The 13,614-nt window shown below is 44.9% G+C and overlaps 1 protein-coding gene across 4 annotated transcripts in view; it reads right to left on the minus strand.

The window, feature by feature from the left end:
• Window positions 1-13,614, minus strand: part of IRAG1 (inositol 1,4,5-triphosphate receptor associated 1) — a 141,282-nt gene that overhangs the window by 23,835 nt on the left and 103,833 nt on the right. For all 4 annotated transcript variants that reach the window (XM_055142788.1, XM_055142789.1, XM_055142790.1 and 1 more), the window contains 4 exons: window positions 10,351-10,381; window positions 6,635-6,775; window positions 6,031-6,162; window positions 3,550-3,691 (listed from right to left, as the gene is read on the minus strand). In XM_055142788.1, the coding sequence (XP_054998763.1) occupies window positions 3,550-3,691; window positions 6,031-6,162; window positions 6,635-6,775; window positions 10,351-10,381 (446 nt within the window). The remainder of the gene's footprint in view (window positions 1-3,549; window positions 3,692-6,030; window positions 6,163-6,634; window positions 6,776-10,350; window positions 10,382-13,614) is intronic.

Raw genomic sequence — 13,614 nt, forward strand, 5'->3', positions numbered from 1 at the left:
GTCTGTCCACAGTGGCTTATGTTTGCCTCTGGGACAGTTCCTGCAGGCACCATAGTCATGTTCTGTTCAGAGTCTCGAGTATTACATCACTGCTTTTGTAAGGGCATGTGTTTTGGGGTCAGGTACTTTTCCTCCAAGGAAGGAAGATACATCTTTTCCTACTAGCTCAAAACAGACAAATTTTCTTGACATGCTCTACTCTGGGTTGATGATAATTTTTTGCCAGGTTCAGGTTAAGTCTAAAGGTATGTTCTTTGGAACATCAGCTTCTGTGGGAATCTCAGAGGCAACTCTTTGCCAAGGCCTCAATTCAGAATGCAAGTGAGTGCAAAATCCCAGTGCCCAGAAAATGAGGGCTGACTTTTGTCCCTAAGGAAGATGCATGATCAGCTTGGTTTCAGTTCTCTTTTCTTTTCTCGTATCTGAGTATTTCAATTCCCTTTCTTGTGGATTCAGCTATTCTTTTAGACAAATATTTGCTATGTGTTATCCAGCAGAAATTTCTAAGTATTTGTGGTCAAAGAATTTTTAAGTTTTCCAGTCAGCCAAAATAGTGTAACCAGAAAATATTCCATATATAGATGTATATGAGAAATCCGTGTAAATTAATAAAATACTTTTAAAAATACAGATCTTACAAGAAAATAAGCAAAGCAGAATTTTTAAAGGCCAAAATGTAACTGTTTTTTTCCATATGTGGAAAGGCCTAATAATATAAATTAGAACTGAGGTAAGATAAAGGTGTGACACATCAAAGTCATAAGTATTTTTTCAAGGATAGAACAATAATGCTCTCAGTAACACAAGGAATTGAGCATTATTAATCATCAAACGGACTATCAATGACTTGGTCAAAAATAATTTGCTTTGGGGCTGGAGCAATAGCACAGCGGGTAGGGCGTTTGCCTTGCACGCGGCCGACCCGGGTTCAATTCCCAGCATCCCATATGGTCCCCTGAGCATCGCCAGGAGTAATTCCTGAGTGCATGAGCCAGGAGTAACCCCTGTGCATTGCCGGGTGTGGCCCAAAAACCAAAAATAATAATAATAATAATTTGCTTTAAGTGAGTTATATATTCCTTTCTCCTGAGCTAGAATTGAAGTATCCAGAAATCCATGTTTTTTAAAATTTGTTTAGAAATCCATCTAAAACAAATAATCCAAAATGCAATCAAGGTATTTCATAGTCAAAAAAAAATTATCTTTCCTTCCTTCTCTTCCTTTCTTTCCCTTCCTTCCTTTTCCTTCCTTCCTTCTCTTTTTCTTTTTTTTTAATTTTTTTTCTTTTCCTTCCTTCCATTCTTCCTTCCTTCCTTCCTTCCTTCCTTCCTTCCTTCCTTCCTTCCTTCCTTCCTTCCTTCCTTCCTTCCTTCCTTCCTTCCTTCCTTCCTTCCTTTGTCCCTCCCTCCCTTCCTTCTTTCTCTCTTTCTCTTCTTCTGTCCTCTCCTTTCCTTTCTTTTTTTCAGTGGTTGAACCCAGGACTTTATAAATACTTGGCTCCTACTCTACCACTGAGCTACAGTCCTATCCCATTGCTTTTATTTTAAATGTATGTCATATGTCTTGGAATACTATATATTTTTCTTTTACTATAGTCTTCAGGAGTATAGACAAAGACTGTCAAAAGTCACTTATAGGCTTAAAAGTGCTCTGATGGGACACCTTTGGGCTGAAGGAGAGCTTGGAAAAGCAGTGAGTGAGAAAGAGCATCTGAACAATATTCATCCACTATGTAAGTCCCAACTATCACTGTTTTTTTTTAATCCATCCATACTGTCTCATTGAGCCCTACTCTCCCTGGAGAGTCTGCCTACTTCTGTCACAGTACTGGTGACACTGCTTAGCCCTCCCCTCAGATTGAAGCACTTTGAGTCAGGACTGTGCACCCTCTTAACACTATCATCATCCACTATTCTGTGGGTGCTCAAAAATGTCAATAGAATCAGAATATTCATGGTCACTCATTCCCTAAATCCTTAGCCAGATGGTTCACAAACCATCTGTGGGACAATAACACAAGAGCCACTGAATTAGGTTTCCTTTGGTGGCAACTTCAGGTTTCAGTACTGACAGCCAGCCATTAGGGGCCCAATCACACATGGCTCGGAGCTTGCTGCTGAGACCCAAAGCAGACAGTCAGAGTGTGCGTGCTGCTGGAAGCATCACTGATACTCCCCAGGAAACTTGTGAAATCTCCTGTTTATAAAGGGCTTTCCATCTGTTATACTTTCTGTACTTCCCTCCTCTGCTCTCAGTACCATGGATGTTTGCATTCCACAGGGATTCCTGTTGCTAAAAGGTCTGTTTCTCATGCATAACCCTCATCAATCAGCACCCAAACCTGAAAACTTCCAAAAAGAGATCCAGTCCAAGGCTGCCCCCATTCACCAGGACTCTGGCAGGAGCCTCCAAGCTCCTCTCTGCACATGGCACCTCCCACACTCCCCAACACAATGCTTGTTCTGAAGTCGGAGCAACCTTCTAAAATGAAATTCTGACTGTGTGGGGGTGGTGGAAACTCACGAGTGCCTCCTCACTGCCAGTAGACAGAGGCCTGCCTGAGTGGCAGTGTGGCTTAGCATAGGTCTCCCCTTCACCTGCCACCTTACTCTAACTGCGATTACAGGAAACTTCTGGGTTTTTCTTCCCACCCCAACTTCCACACCTGTCTGTCTACATAGTTCCTACTGTCAAGGTGGCCTTTCTCGGGAACACTCCTGCTTTTACTTTTCAGCACCACTCAGAGGTCATTCCTCTGTAAAGCTTCTCACTACCCCTCAAGCAATATCAAACAGCTCTTCACTGCATCTGAAACAATCTGTGTAGCTTAAAAATGTATTCTTTTAAAAGCTTTTTCTTAGACGGGCGAGATAGTACAGGGGGTAAGATGCTTTCCTTGCATGTGGCTATCTCCAGTTGGATTCCTGGCACCAAATAGGGTCCTCGAGTCCTGCGAGGGGTGATCTCTGAGCACAGAGCCAGAAAGAAACCTTGAGCATTGCTGGGTGTGGACCCTAAACCAAAAGCAAACAAGCAACACAAAATCATTTGTCCTGTACATGAGCCTGCTGTTTCAGCAATAGCTCCCTTAGCCAGTCTCTGTGCACTCAGCTGCCCAGACTTTATCTCTCACACTGGACTGTTGTTCCCTCTCTCTGACTTGGTGCCAATAACTTAACTGCTCCAGAGCTTCACAGGGGAGTCTTTTAACTTTGTATCTGATCATGTTGCTTCCTCAGTGATTTTCATGGGAAGACCCAGGTCCATAAGCATAGACTTCCTAGAGGAGTACTCCAACTCATGAATACCTTAGGGTCTGGGCTCTGCTACTGTCTAATTGTTTCTGGAATCACTTTGGGGAAATTGATCACCCTTTCTGGTTCACCGGGCAGCTGCTGTGAAGCCATGTAGGCAGCTGGGGCAGGGGCAGCAAGCACAGCTCAGTCTGAAACAGGTGGTGGTATTATCCTGAAAGGCGTAATATTAGCCTTAAGCTCTCAAGGACCCACCTTGTGGGACCCAAAGGGGGACAAAAGCCCGATTCCTTACCAGAGGGGCCACAGCTACGACTTGAATTTTGATTTGCAAGCTTTTTAAACTCCATGAGCTCCGCGTGATCCTTCTCATATGTCCTCTTAAGGTTCTCTACATACTGCATCATCACTTCGGTGGCCTTTGACATGCGCTTTTCCTGCAGGGAAGGATAGGGAGAGCCCAAGGTCACTTAGAGGAAAGACTCGTTGGTGTTCGCTCTGACCGAGGCCCTGGGTGGGAGAATTGGAAGGACATGGGGAACAGACCAGCTGGGTTCTACAAGATGTGCGGTCCCCATAGAAGGATTCTGTACTTGGGGAAAACATGATCATATCTCAGTGAAGTGCCCCACCCCCCGCTGAAGTGAGTCCCCTCTGCTTGCAGAGAATGTCACGTAAGACTTGATAGGGACAGAATAGAGTGGGTCTAGGGTATAAACAGCACATGGGCAGATAAACCTGGACAGAAGGAACAAAGAACTCTCATCCAGGGCACTTCAAGAGCAAAGATCCTGAGGCAGGAAATCACCAAATTTATACTGAGCTGAAGATTGTCCCATCCCACACCCTGACTGGAATCCTTTAGAGAACAAAATCAGGGAATGGTTAGGAATTAGGCTGGGGGTGGGCGGAGAGAGTAGCAAAAATGACTCAGTGGCTAAAGCTTCTGTCTTACAAAGGGGAGGTCACTAAGTACGGTCCTTGCAGTGCTGCTGTCTGGGAGCCAATGACCCTTACAGAGTGTGAAGTCTTAGAGTGAGGCAGTCAGGTGTGCATGAGCATCATGGCCAAGTGTGGGAGCCCCACCATCAGAGGTGCAGCCCCTAGCAAGCACTGCAACCCCTGGTCATGGCAGCAGCAACTACAAAAAGAAAAAAAAAGCAAAGGGAAGACCATTTCTCTCAGGCCTGGGGATGTGGCATGCATGTGTGAGGCCCTGGGTTTGATGCTTGGCCTGGCAAGAATGGTGCTAGGATCATGGGCATGTACCAGCCCTAACTAGAAAAGCAGGAAGCTCTCCAGGTTCGTCCTACTGAGGCAGGAATCAGACAGTGGATGGGTTTGCTTGCAGGATGAAATTTTGAAAGGAGATTTTGAAATTTTGAAATTGAAATTTTGAAATGAAATGATAGTTGGGGCTGGATTGTGAAGGATTTGGAAGCTAGATGAAGGAATTGAACTTATTCTAAGGGAAAGGGGGATGACCCAAGAGCTTAAAGGGAGCAAATTAATCAGGAAACTGGTAGAGACTGATGCAGTGGAAATGAGGCTGGTGGTGGGCAGATCATCAGGGAAAGAAGCACGAGTGCCTGTCCAGGGGCACAAGAGGAAGATGGGTGTGAGGGAAGAGTCACAGAAGCAAGAGGTGGGGGAAGCATTTGGAGGAGACTGGAGTGAGCAAGGCACAGGGCCAAGGATCACATCTGGAGGGTTGAACAAAGTGGAGACAAGTGTGGTTCTGCCTTTACTCTTCGGATCTCTCACGGAGCCGACCTCAGGGCCGCACAGAGACTGCTCAGTGCCTATTCCTGGTTAAGGTCTGGCAGCCGAGAGCTGAGAGCAGCCACTTCCTTCGAGTTCTCTCTCTCGCTGCTCCCAGCTGGAGTGGCTTCCTGGGTGTGACTGCTGACTTGGTGGTGGCCTTTCCCCAGAACAGTCCCGGGGTGGGACCGGCCAGGGGTTATCCTTCCTTCATTCTGCAAGAACAGCTCAGGGCTGGGCCCAGGAACATCATACTCCTGTGGCCAGTGCACAGGACAGGTGTCCATGGAAACAGCTGCAGAGTTGACAGCTTCTAGGCTTCTAAGGACTGCAGCTCCCTCTCAGGCAACTGCGAACCTCCTCCGTGGGAAAACAAGAGCCCCGAGGATGTGGTTCCAGACCCAGGTCAGGCAGGGTCCCAGTGGAGAGGGATTGGAACTCAGGCTGCCTGGTCCCTCCACACCAAACTGACTACTGGAGCTGATACTCTCCACTCAGGACTTCAAAGTGGCCAAGAGGAACTTCAGGTCAGGCCTCATCCTGGCTCTGGTACTCATAGGTGCTAGGAACTTCTAAAACTGTCTTCATGGGGGAGGAGTGGCAGTGATATTCACTTTACAGGGTTTCTGGGAGAGTTTAAATTGAAAAAAAGCAGCTTTTTCTGAAGCACAATTTGCCAAATACTAGTTCCATGGAATTGACACTTCTGAATGAAAAAGAAAGATGCGGTGTGGGGATGGGGACAGTCTTCAGTCAGGTGCATCTGGGAAAAACATAGGTCAAGTTCACTAAGGTCTTGAGAACCCTCTTAGCCAGAGGGTTCTCAAGACCTCAGTGATGTCGGTGTGCACCAGAAACTTCCAGGAAAGGAAACAATGCACGTCTACAGAAACTGGGCTCCAAGAACATCTGAAAGGTGAAGGGATCCTCCCCCGAAGCTTTCCCTGGCCAACCACAATAGTGTGAAGGGAAGCCTGGCATGCAGGAAACTGTTTCTGGGAGCGGAGTGGCTCACCTGGCGGACAGCCCCCACCATCTCAGCTCGGCTGGACAGGCGGGCAGCCAGGCGGTGCAGCACAGCGATGTCCTCCAGAAGCTTCTGGTATGTCTCTCGATGCTCATAGTGATGCCACAGGGAAGCTGAGGACTGAGGGGTATGAAGGAGCATCACCTGGGACTTCCCATGCCACACCTCAGCTTGTGCTCTCACATGACAAACCCTGGTCCCCATCCTGACCTTTGCAAAGGAGAGGCCTTTGCATTGCCCAGGCTTCCTTCTCCTCAGGCCTGGAAAGGTCCAGGCAGATACTCTCTACCTGGACTGACCTGATAGAGTCACATCCACATCTCCAAGGGCCCCCCTCTCCTTCCCAAATCAGTGCTCTCTGAAGAGGCTCCCAGCACACCTGGGCCTTGCCCATAGTACTGAGGTAGCACCTTCAGCACCTCTGCCTCACTCCACCCAACTCTCTGAGGAACTCTGTATCTGGTTCAGGATCTTGGATCTGATTTCTCATTTCAGGAGACTGTTTGGTGGTGGAGAAAAGTAGGAGAGCTGGCAGAGTCCCTGGAGACAGTAACCTCTCTAAGGATTGCTCCCGGGGAGGCGCCATAATTACCGTAAGGGAGGCTTTGAAGTTTTCCAGTTCCTTCTCTGTGTTCTCCTCAGTCAGATTCCGTTCCCTTTCAGCCTGGTTAATTCTAGACTCCAGAGTGTAGCTGTCATTTCTAAAGGCCAAGGACAGTTGTACAAACACGTTCTGTTGGGGACAAGAGTGTGGAAGAGGAGCTAGGAGGAGTTATTGTCAGGAGTGAAGTGTTTCTTACATGAGTGTTTCAGAATAGCTCCTGGAGCAAGTCCCCAAAACTGCCATGTCCCAGTGCCACCCATCACTGCTGGGGACGCTGGAGAACTGAGTCTCTGCAGGACCCTTCCCAGACGCTGAAAATCAAATGCATCTTACTGAAAAATAAGAGACTAACACTTTGCTTTTCCCTTAATTACATGAAAATAATATCCTGTATTTGGGTTTAGATCAATGCGGACCAATGCAAGTGACGGTGTAAACAGTTTGGGTTCACCATTTGAATTTATTACACGAACGTTTTGGAGGGTTCATATGAAACCATGCATTTAAAGAAACCCCACTTGAGCCTTGTTGACTTAAAGCAAACTTGCCAAACTATTTTCCTGAGTATTCTTGCATTGAGAACAGCTTTCAGAGGCCACTAGGAAATTGAATAGGGTCAGCATTGCATGCCAAAAATGGAGATTGCATGAATGAACTCTGAAAGTTAGTATTGATCAAACACCGAATTTCTGGAATAATTGGAACTTGCTAAGGAGGATGAAGGACAGAGAGATTTAATAAAGGAAAGAAACGACAAGCCACATTTTTACACCTTCATCTGCTCTACCTAAAACAAATGGCAGTGGGATGAGCTCCTCCTGAATGAGCTCCTGAAGTTCATTGGACATGGAACCTGGTGGACATGGGCTCTAAACCAAACCAGAGGTGCTGAACTTTCACAAAAAAAGCAATAATGGCAACATGGACAGTGACTCTTTGTTGAGCATTGGCTGTAAGCCAGCACTTCTATGAGTTTACTCACTTTGTCCACTAACTCCCACACAATCCTGACACAACAACTATTCTACCCATTTTGTGGGTGAAGAAGCCAAGAACAGAAAAAAGGATATATGCACACCATTGCTCATTGCTGCTCTCAGTACAATGCACTGTAGCATTGTCCTCCCATTGCTCATCGATTTGCCAAGCAAGCACCAGTAACATCTCCATTGTGAGACTTGCTGTTACTGTTTTTGGCATATCGAATATGCCATGGGTAGCTTGCCAAGCTCTGCCGTGTGGGCGGGATATTCTTGGTAGCATGCTGGGTTCTCCGAGAGGGGTGGAGGAATCGAACCCAGGTTGGCTGTGTGCAAGGCAAACGCCCTACCTGCTGCGCTATCGCTCCAGCCCTAAAATGTATAATCCTAGGTGTCCAAAAACAGTTGAACAGATTATGAAGATGTGGTATATATACACAATGGAATACAATGCTGCTGCAAGGAACAATGAAATTATGCAATTTGCTACTATGTGGTTGGAACTGGAAGATATGTTGAGTGAAGTAAAACAGAAGAAGAAAGATAAACACAGGACGATCTCACTTATCTGTGGATAAGGAAATGTATTATAACAAAAGGGGAATGCCTAAATCACTCTTGACTCTAGCTTTTTAGAGAGGAAACAGATAAGGAAAGAAATTGAGGGGGGGAAGAAGAGAAGAAGAAGTAATGGGGTCACAGGCATCAGGGTTTTAGTTATACCAGTGATATGGGTGAAGGGTACGGGCATATGTGTACAACATAGATTCAACAGTACTGAAAAACATGGGATCTAAGCAGCGACAACTGAAAATTTATGATGTGCCTGTCAAGTGGACAGACAGGGACAGAGTTGGGGTGGAGAAGGAATATGGGAACATTAGTGAAGGGAAGTTGACACTGGTGGAGGGATTGGTGTTGAGTTATTGTATGCCCAAAACTCAACTATCAGTATCTTTGTAAATAATAAATATTTAATAAAATTTTTTTTAAAAAAGAAAGAAAAAAGAAACAGAGAACAGAGAGGTCATTCAGTCAGTACAGCAGAGCTGGGATTCAGAGAACGGTCAGACTCCAAAGCCCCCCACAGCTTTCCCATGCTGAGCACTGATTGTGCCTGAGGACAGAGGCGGGTCCTCCAACAAATCATCCATGACCCAGCTGCAGCCCTACTAGGGGGTGGAAAGTCTCCGTTCCCCCTGACACCCGCAAACTCAGTCAGGTGTCTGAGTCTTCTCGGGGCATCCTTCTCTTCCTGCACTGGCCTCTGCACTGAGTATGGCAGGACATGTCCTGATTCAACACTGGGATCCAAATCTTTAAGTAAAGTATTTTATTATTCCGTTTCCTACTTTGTTCAAATTCCTGCTCTCTCTGCCTGTCAGAGGGGATCAACTCAGAAAATGCATATGAGGGGCCGGAGCGATAGCACAGCGGGTAGGGCGTTTGCCTTGCACGTGGCCGACCCGGGTTCGATCCCCGGCATCCCATATGGTCCCCCAAGCACTGCCAGGAGTAATTCCTGAGTGCAGAACCAGGAGTAACCCCTGAGCATCGCTGGGTGTGACCCAAAAAGCAAAAAAAAAAAAAAGAAAAAAGAAAATGCATATGAATGTCATGACCACAAATGTAACATCTGTGCATACATGAGTGTTCCTATGTGGTCCTTTACATTCCATCTTCCTGTATTTAGATGTCTTGCTCAACCCCAGTTTTTTGCAACCATCTTGCTGTCAACAGCAAACATTCTCTGAAGACTATAAAACTTTCCATCCTGGGCCAGAGAGATAGTGCAGGAGGTAAGGCACTTGTCTTGCATGTGACCAAATCTGGTTTGATCCCCGGTAGTACATATAGTCCCCTGAGCACCACTAGGTGTTCTCCCCACAAACATGCTTTTCCTTCCTCCCACATGAAGAGATTCTGGGCTCATCTACACTCTTGCTCCTTTCCTGAAAGCCAGTGAAACTGAAAACTCAGACTACCTTTCCTGATCCCCTGAGCTGTACTCTCTCTGACCATCTGTCCCTACACCAGGAATGAAAAATCATTCCTTTTGACTCACTTGTCACCACCATGGGGACAGTATCTCTGCAGGGACAAGGAGGCCCCAAGGAGAATGATGGGGGGACTCAGGGAAGGCTGGGGAGCAGAGCCTTACCTGAGCTTGCTTCTTTATGTCTGAAGCTCTACATGCAGCCCCCTTCTTTCTCAGATCAACACTGGAAACTTGAAATGTGATCATCTTTTAACCATTTTAGAAATAAATATCAATTTGCAGCTCCCAGATGATTTTATATATCTAAACAGTGCTTTCTAAATGTAAGGCGGCAATACCCAGCTGTTCTGGAGAATGGGAAGGGGCATGCAAGTGCTGGGGAATGAACCTGGAGTGACAAAGATACAAGTTCCCTGGTATGCCAAATTTTCTATTTTATTTCCTTTTAAATCTTGAAGGAATGTGGAATTTCTAAGTACTCTGAAGGAGTGTCAAATTTCCAACTACCTTCTTATCTCTGACCAAATTTGTCAAAATTTCCATAACTGGGTAGCGGTGGTGACCTTGACAATCCATGGGGCCAGTCATGGACATTCACATCACCCAACAGTTTCTTGTTATCATCTTTATTTAAGAATGTCAGGGCAGAGACGGGAGGAGAGAACATTTTGATAAGCCTGGCTGAGTCCAGGCGTCAAGTTTCATAAAGTACTGGTATGACTTACCTCAACTTCTTTTTCTGTAAGTGGAGGACCACTGTGAAAAAGAAAAAAAAATGTCAATGAACTTCAATCGTATTTTTTTATTTTTTGCTTTTTGGGTCACACCCGGCGATGCACAGGGGTTACTCCTGGATCTTCACCCAGGAATTACTTCTAGAGGTGCTCGGGGGACCATATGGGATGCTGGGAATCAAACCCAGGTCAACCTCATGCAAGGCAAATGCCATACCCACTGTGTGCTATGGCTCCAGCCCCTCGCATTTTTGACTGAATATGGTTTTTGTTAAAGAAACAAAATGGTGACTCTGAATGATCAGCAAGCCATGTGTCCCAAAAATGGAATAAGCAGAGTCGCTGAGAGAGAAAAGATGCAGAATTCCCTTTGTGAGCTCTGTGATCCCTGAGGTATTCACACAGCTACTCTCACCAAGAAAAACTAGTAACGAATATCAGATCCTGAGGCCGGCATACCACTGGTGTCTCTCCTATCTGTGACATTGGGCAGGCCTCAGTTTGCCTGTCTGAAATATGAATAATAATATCTACCTTGTAGGAGTCTAAAGAATATATAAATAAACGGTGTATGTAAAGATAGTCACACATATGTGACTCCACATGCATTTCCCTAACTAGAGATATGGACAATGATACCAGTGATTATATTCATGAGACAGCCACACTCAATAGGCACTAAGGAGATGTTGGTTATTAATACAATTGACTCACAGGCTTGCTGTAAGAACTTAATAAGAAAGTACATGTGCTACTTTTTTGTGTACTACCCAGGGAGCAACCATTATGCTATATTTGCAGGATGACCCAGGCCTGCAAAGCCTGATTCTTCTCCTATTTCCGAGAGCTGCAACAAGGGTGCAAGCAGGCCAAACAATATCATGTTGGAAAAAGTGATCAGAGCTCTCCTCCATGTGAGCACCTCCTGTGGTGGCTGGAATCTTCTATGGTTGCAAGCAAGTCCCAGGGGGAGCATGTCCTCACTGTGATGGGTCCTTTCCTCTACATGTCCACTCGGCGCCTCTCTCTGGTAATGAATCTGGCACATTCTGAAACCCAGACAATGTAAATAACACAGGGGCCCTTTCCTGTACTAGGGTGGGGAGGTTGGGAGGGGTCCTACCAGCGTCACAAGACTTAGCCACAGAGTGTGCTATTGACAAGCTCATCAGGAAACACAGCTTCCTCCCTTTGACAGGTGGGGAGGGACCCCTGGAGCAAAGGTAGCGGGTCAGCCCTCTCTGCAAGGTGCTAGTTCTCACTCCTAACAGGGGCCTGTGAGCGTCTTCCTGTCAGGATGAGGCCAAAAGACCCCATGGCCATCAAGTCAGCAGAGTGCAGAGAATGAGATAAACAGTGGCCATGAGGTTTAATGCTTGCCCTGGTCCTTGCCACAGCCCCACCCAGCAGGCCTTCCTCTGTGCGCTTGCCAGCACAGTCTTAACTGCCATCGAGAGCAGACACACAGCATTTATATGATTTCTCAATCTCACGCAGGCTGCCTCTGACTCCTGGCTTGCTTTGGATGTTTGTGAAAACTACATATTTCTACCCACTATCCAGCCCAACTCAGCTTCCTATTTTTGTGACTTACTTCCTGCTATTTCTGCCCTTTAACATACACGATTATTTGTAATATCCATATCCAGAAAGTGTCCAAGCCTCCTCTCCTTCACATTTACAGTTTTTTCCTCTCCCTCCTCACTGCCTCACTCCTTTTGGTAGCAGCTTTGTTGAAATCTCATTTACATATCATGAAATTTACTCTCTGACAGTTGTGCAATTTTTATTACATTTAGTTTTATACAGTCACTACCAAGTTTAGGATCATCCCCCAAAGAAACCCTTTATTCATTAGCAGTCCCTTTCCATCTCTCCAAATCCCAACCCCTGATGTAGAAAGCATTGACCTATTTTCTGTCTCTGGGGATTTCTTTATATTAGATATTTTATATAAATAAAATGATAGGTGTGGTCTGAGCTGACAGGCTTTTTTCGCTTACTGTCATGCTTTCAAAATTTCCCAGATTGTAGCATATATTAGCATTTCATTCCTTTTTATGGTTGAATAAAACTTCACTGTATAAATTAATTATATTTTATTTATGCACTCAAGACCACTCACAGATGTCACTATGGTATTTTTTTTGCTTAATAAACATGTTGCTATTGTAAATTCATGTTTAAGTTTTTGTGTGGACAAATGTTCTTATTTTCTTTGTGATATACCTGGAAGTGAAATAGCTGGACCACATGATACTTTTACTTAACATTTTTTTTTAAGAACTGCCAAACTATCATTCACAAGTGGCTATGTCATTTTCCTAAGGATTCAATTCCTTTCCATCCTCACTAACACTCATTATTGTCCATCTTTTTCATTACATTACAACTATTCTATGGGGCATGAAATTATAATGAAACCATCACCACCTGTGATGGTTTTGACTGGAGTTTCCCTAATGATTAATGATGTGAATGTCTTTTTTGTGAGTTTACTGGCCCCTATTATATATACTTCGAAGGAATATCTACTTATATCCTATGCCTATTAAAAAATAGTTGTTTTTTCATTGTTATGAGTTCTTTACATGTTCTGGATACAAATCCCCTATCAAATACATGATTAGCAAGTATTTTTTCCCTTCTGTGGATTGTCTTCATTTTCTTGATCCTATTGCTTGCTTCAAAAAAATTTTTACATTTTTATAAAATACTACCCAACTCATTGCTAGAAGTTCAATGCGCTACCCATTGCATCGCGGAGCCACTTTGTTGTAATATGAACATACACTTATCCAACTTTAATTATCAGTGTCTAGCTTGCGACCAGACTGGAGTGATAAAACAGCAGGTAGGGCATTTGCCTTGCATGTGGCTGACCTGGGTTCGATTCCTCCATCCCTCTCAGTGAGCCCGGCAAGCTACCAAGAGTATCCCGTTCGCACGGCAGAGATTGGAAAGCTACCCGTAGCATATTCAATATGCCAAAACCGGTAACAACAAGTCACACAATGGAGACGTTACTGGTTCCCACTTGAGCAAATCGATGAACAATGGGATGACAGTGCTACAGTGCAGTGCTACTACCCAACTATTTTGTTATCTTATTGCTTGTGCTCTTGTTTTATCATCTCTAAGAAACCATGAACTAATCTAAATTCATGAATATTTGCTGCTCTGTATCCTTTTACAGTTTCAGAAAAGCTACTCTTCCATTTAAATCTATTATCTATCTGAATTAATGTTTGTCTA

This window comes from Sorex araneus, chromosome 6 (assembly GCF_027595985.1).
Source record: "Sorex araneus isolate mSorAra2 chromosome 6, mSorAra2.pri, whole genome shotgun sequence".
NCBI lineage: Eukaryota > Metazoa > Chordata > Mammalia > Eulipotyphla > Soricidae > Sorex > Sorex araneus.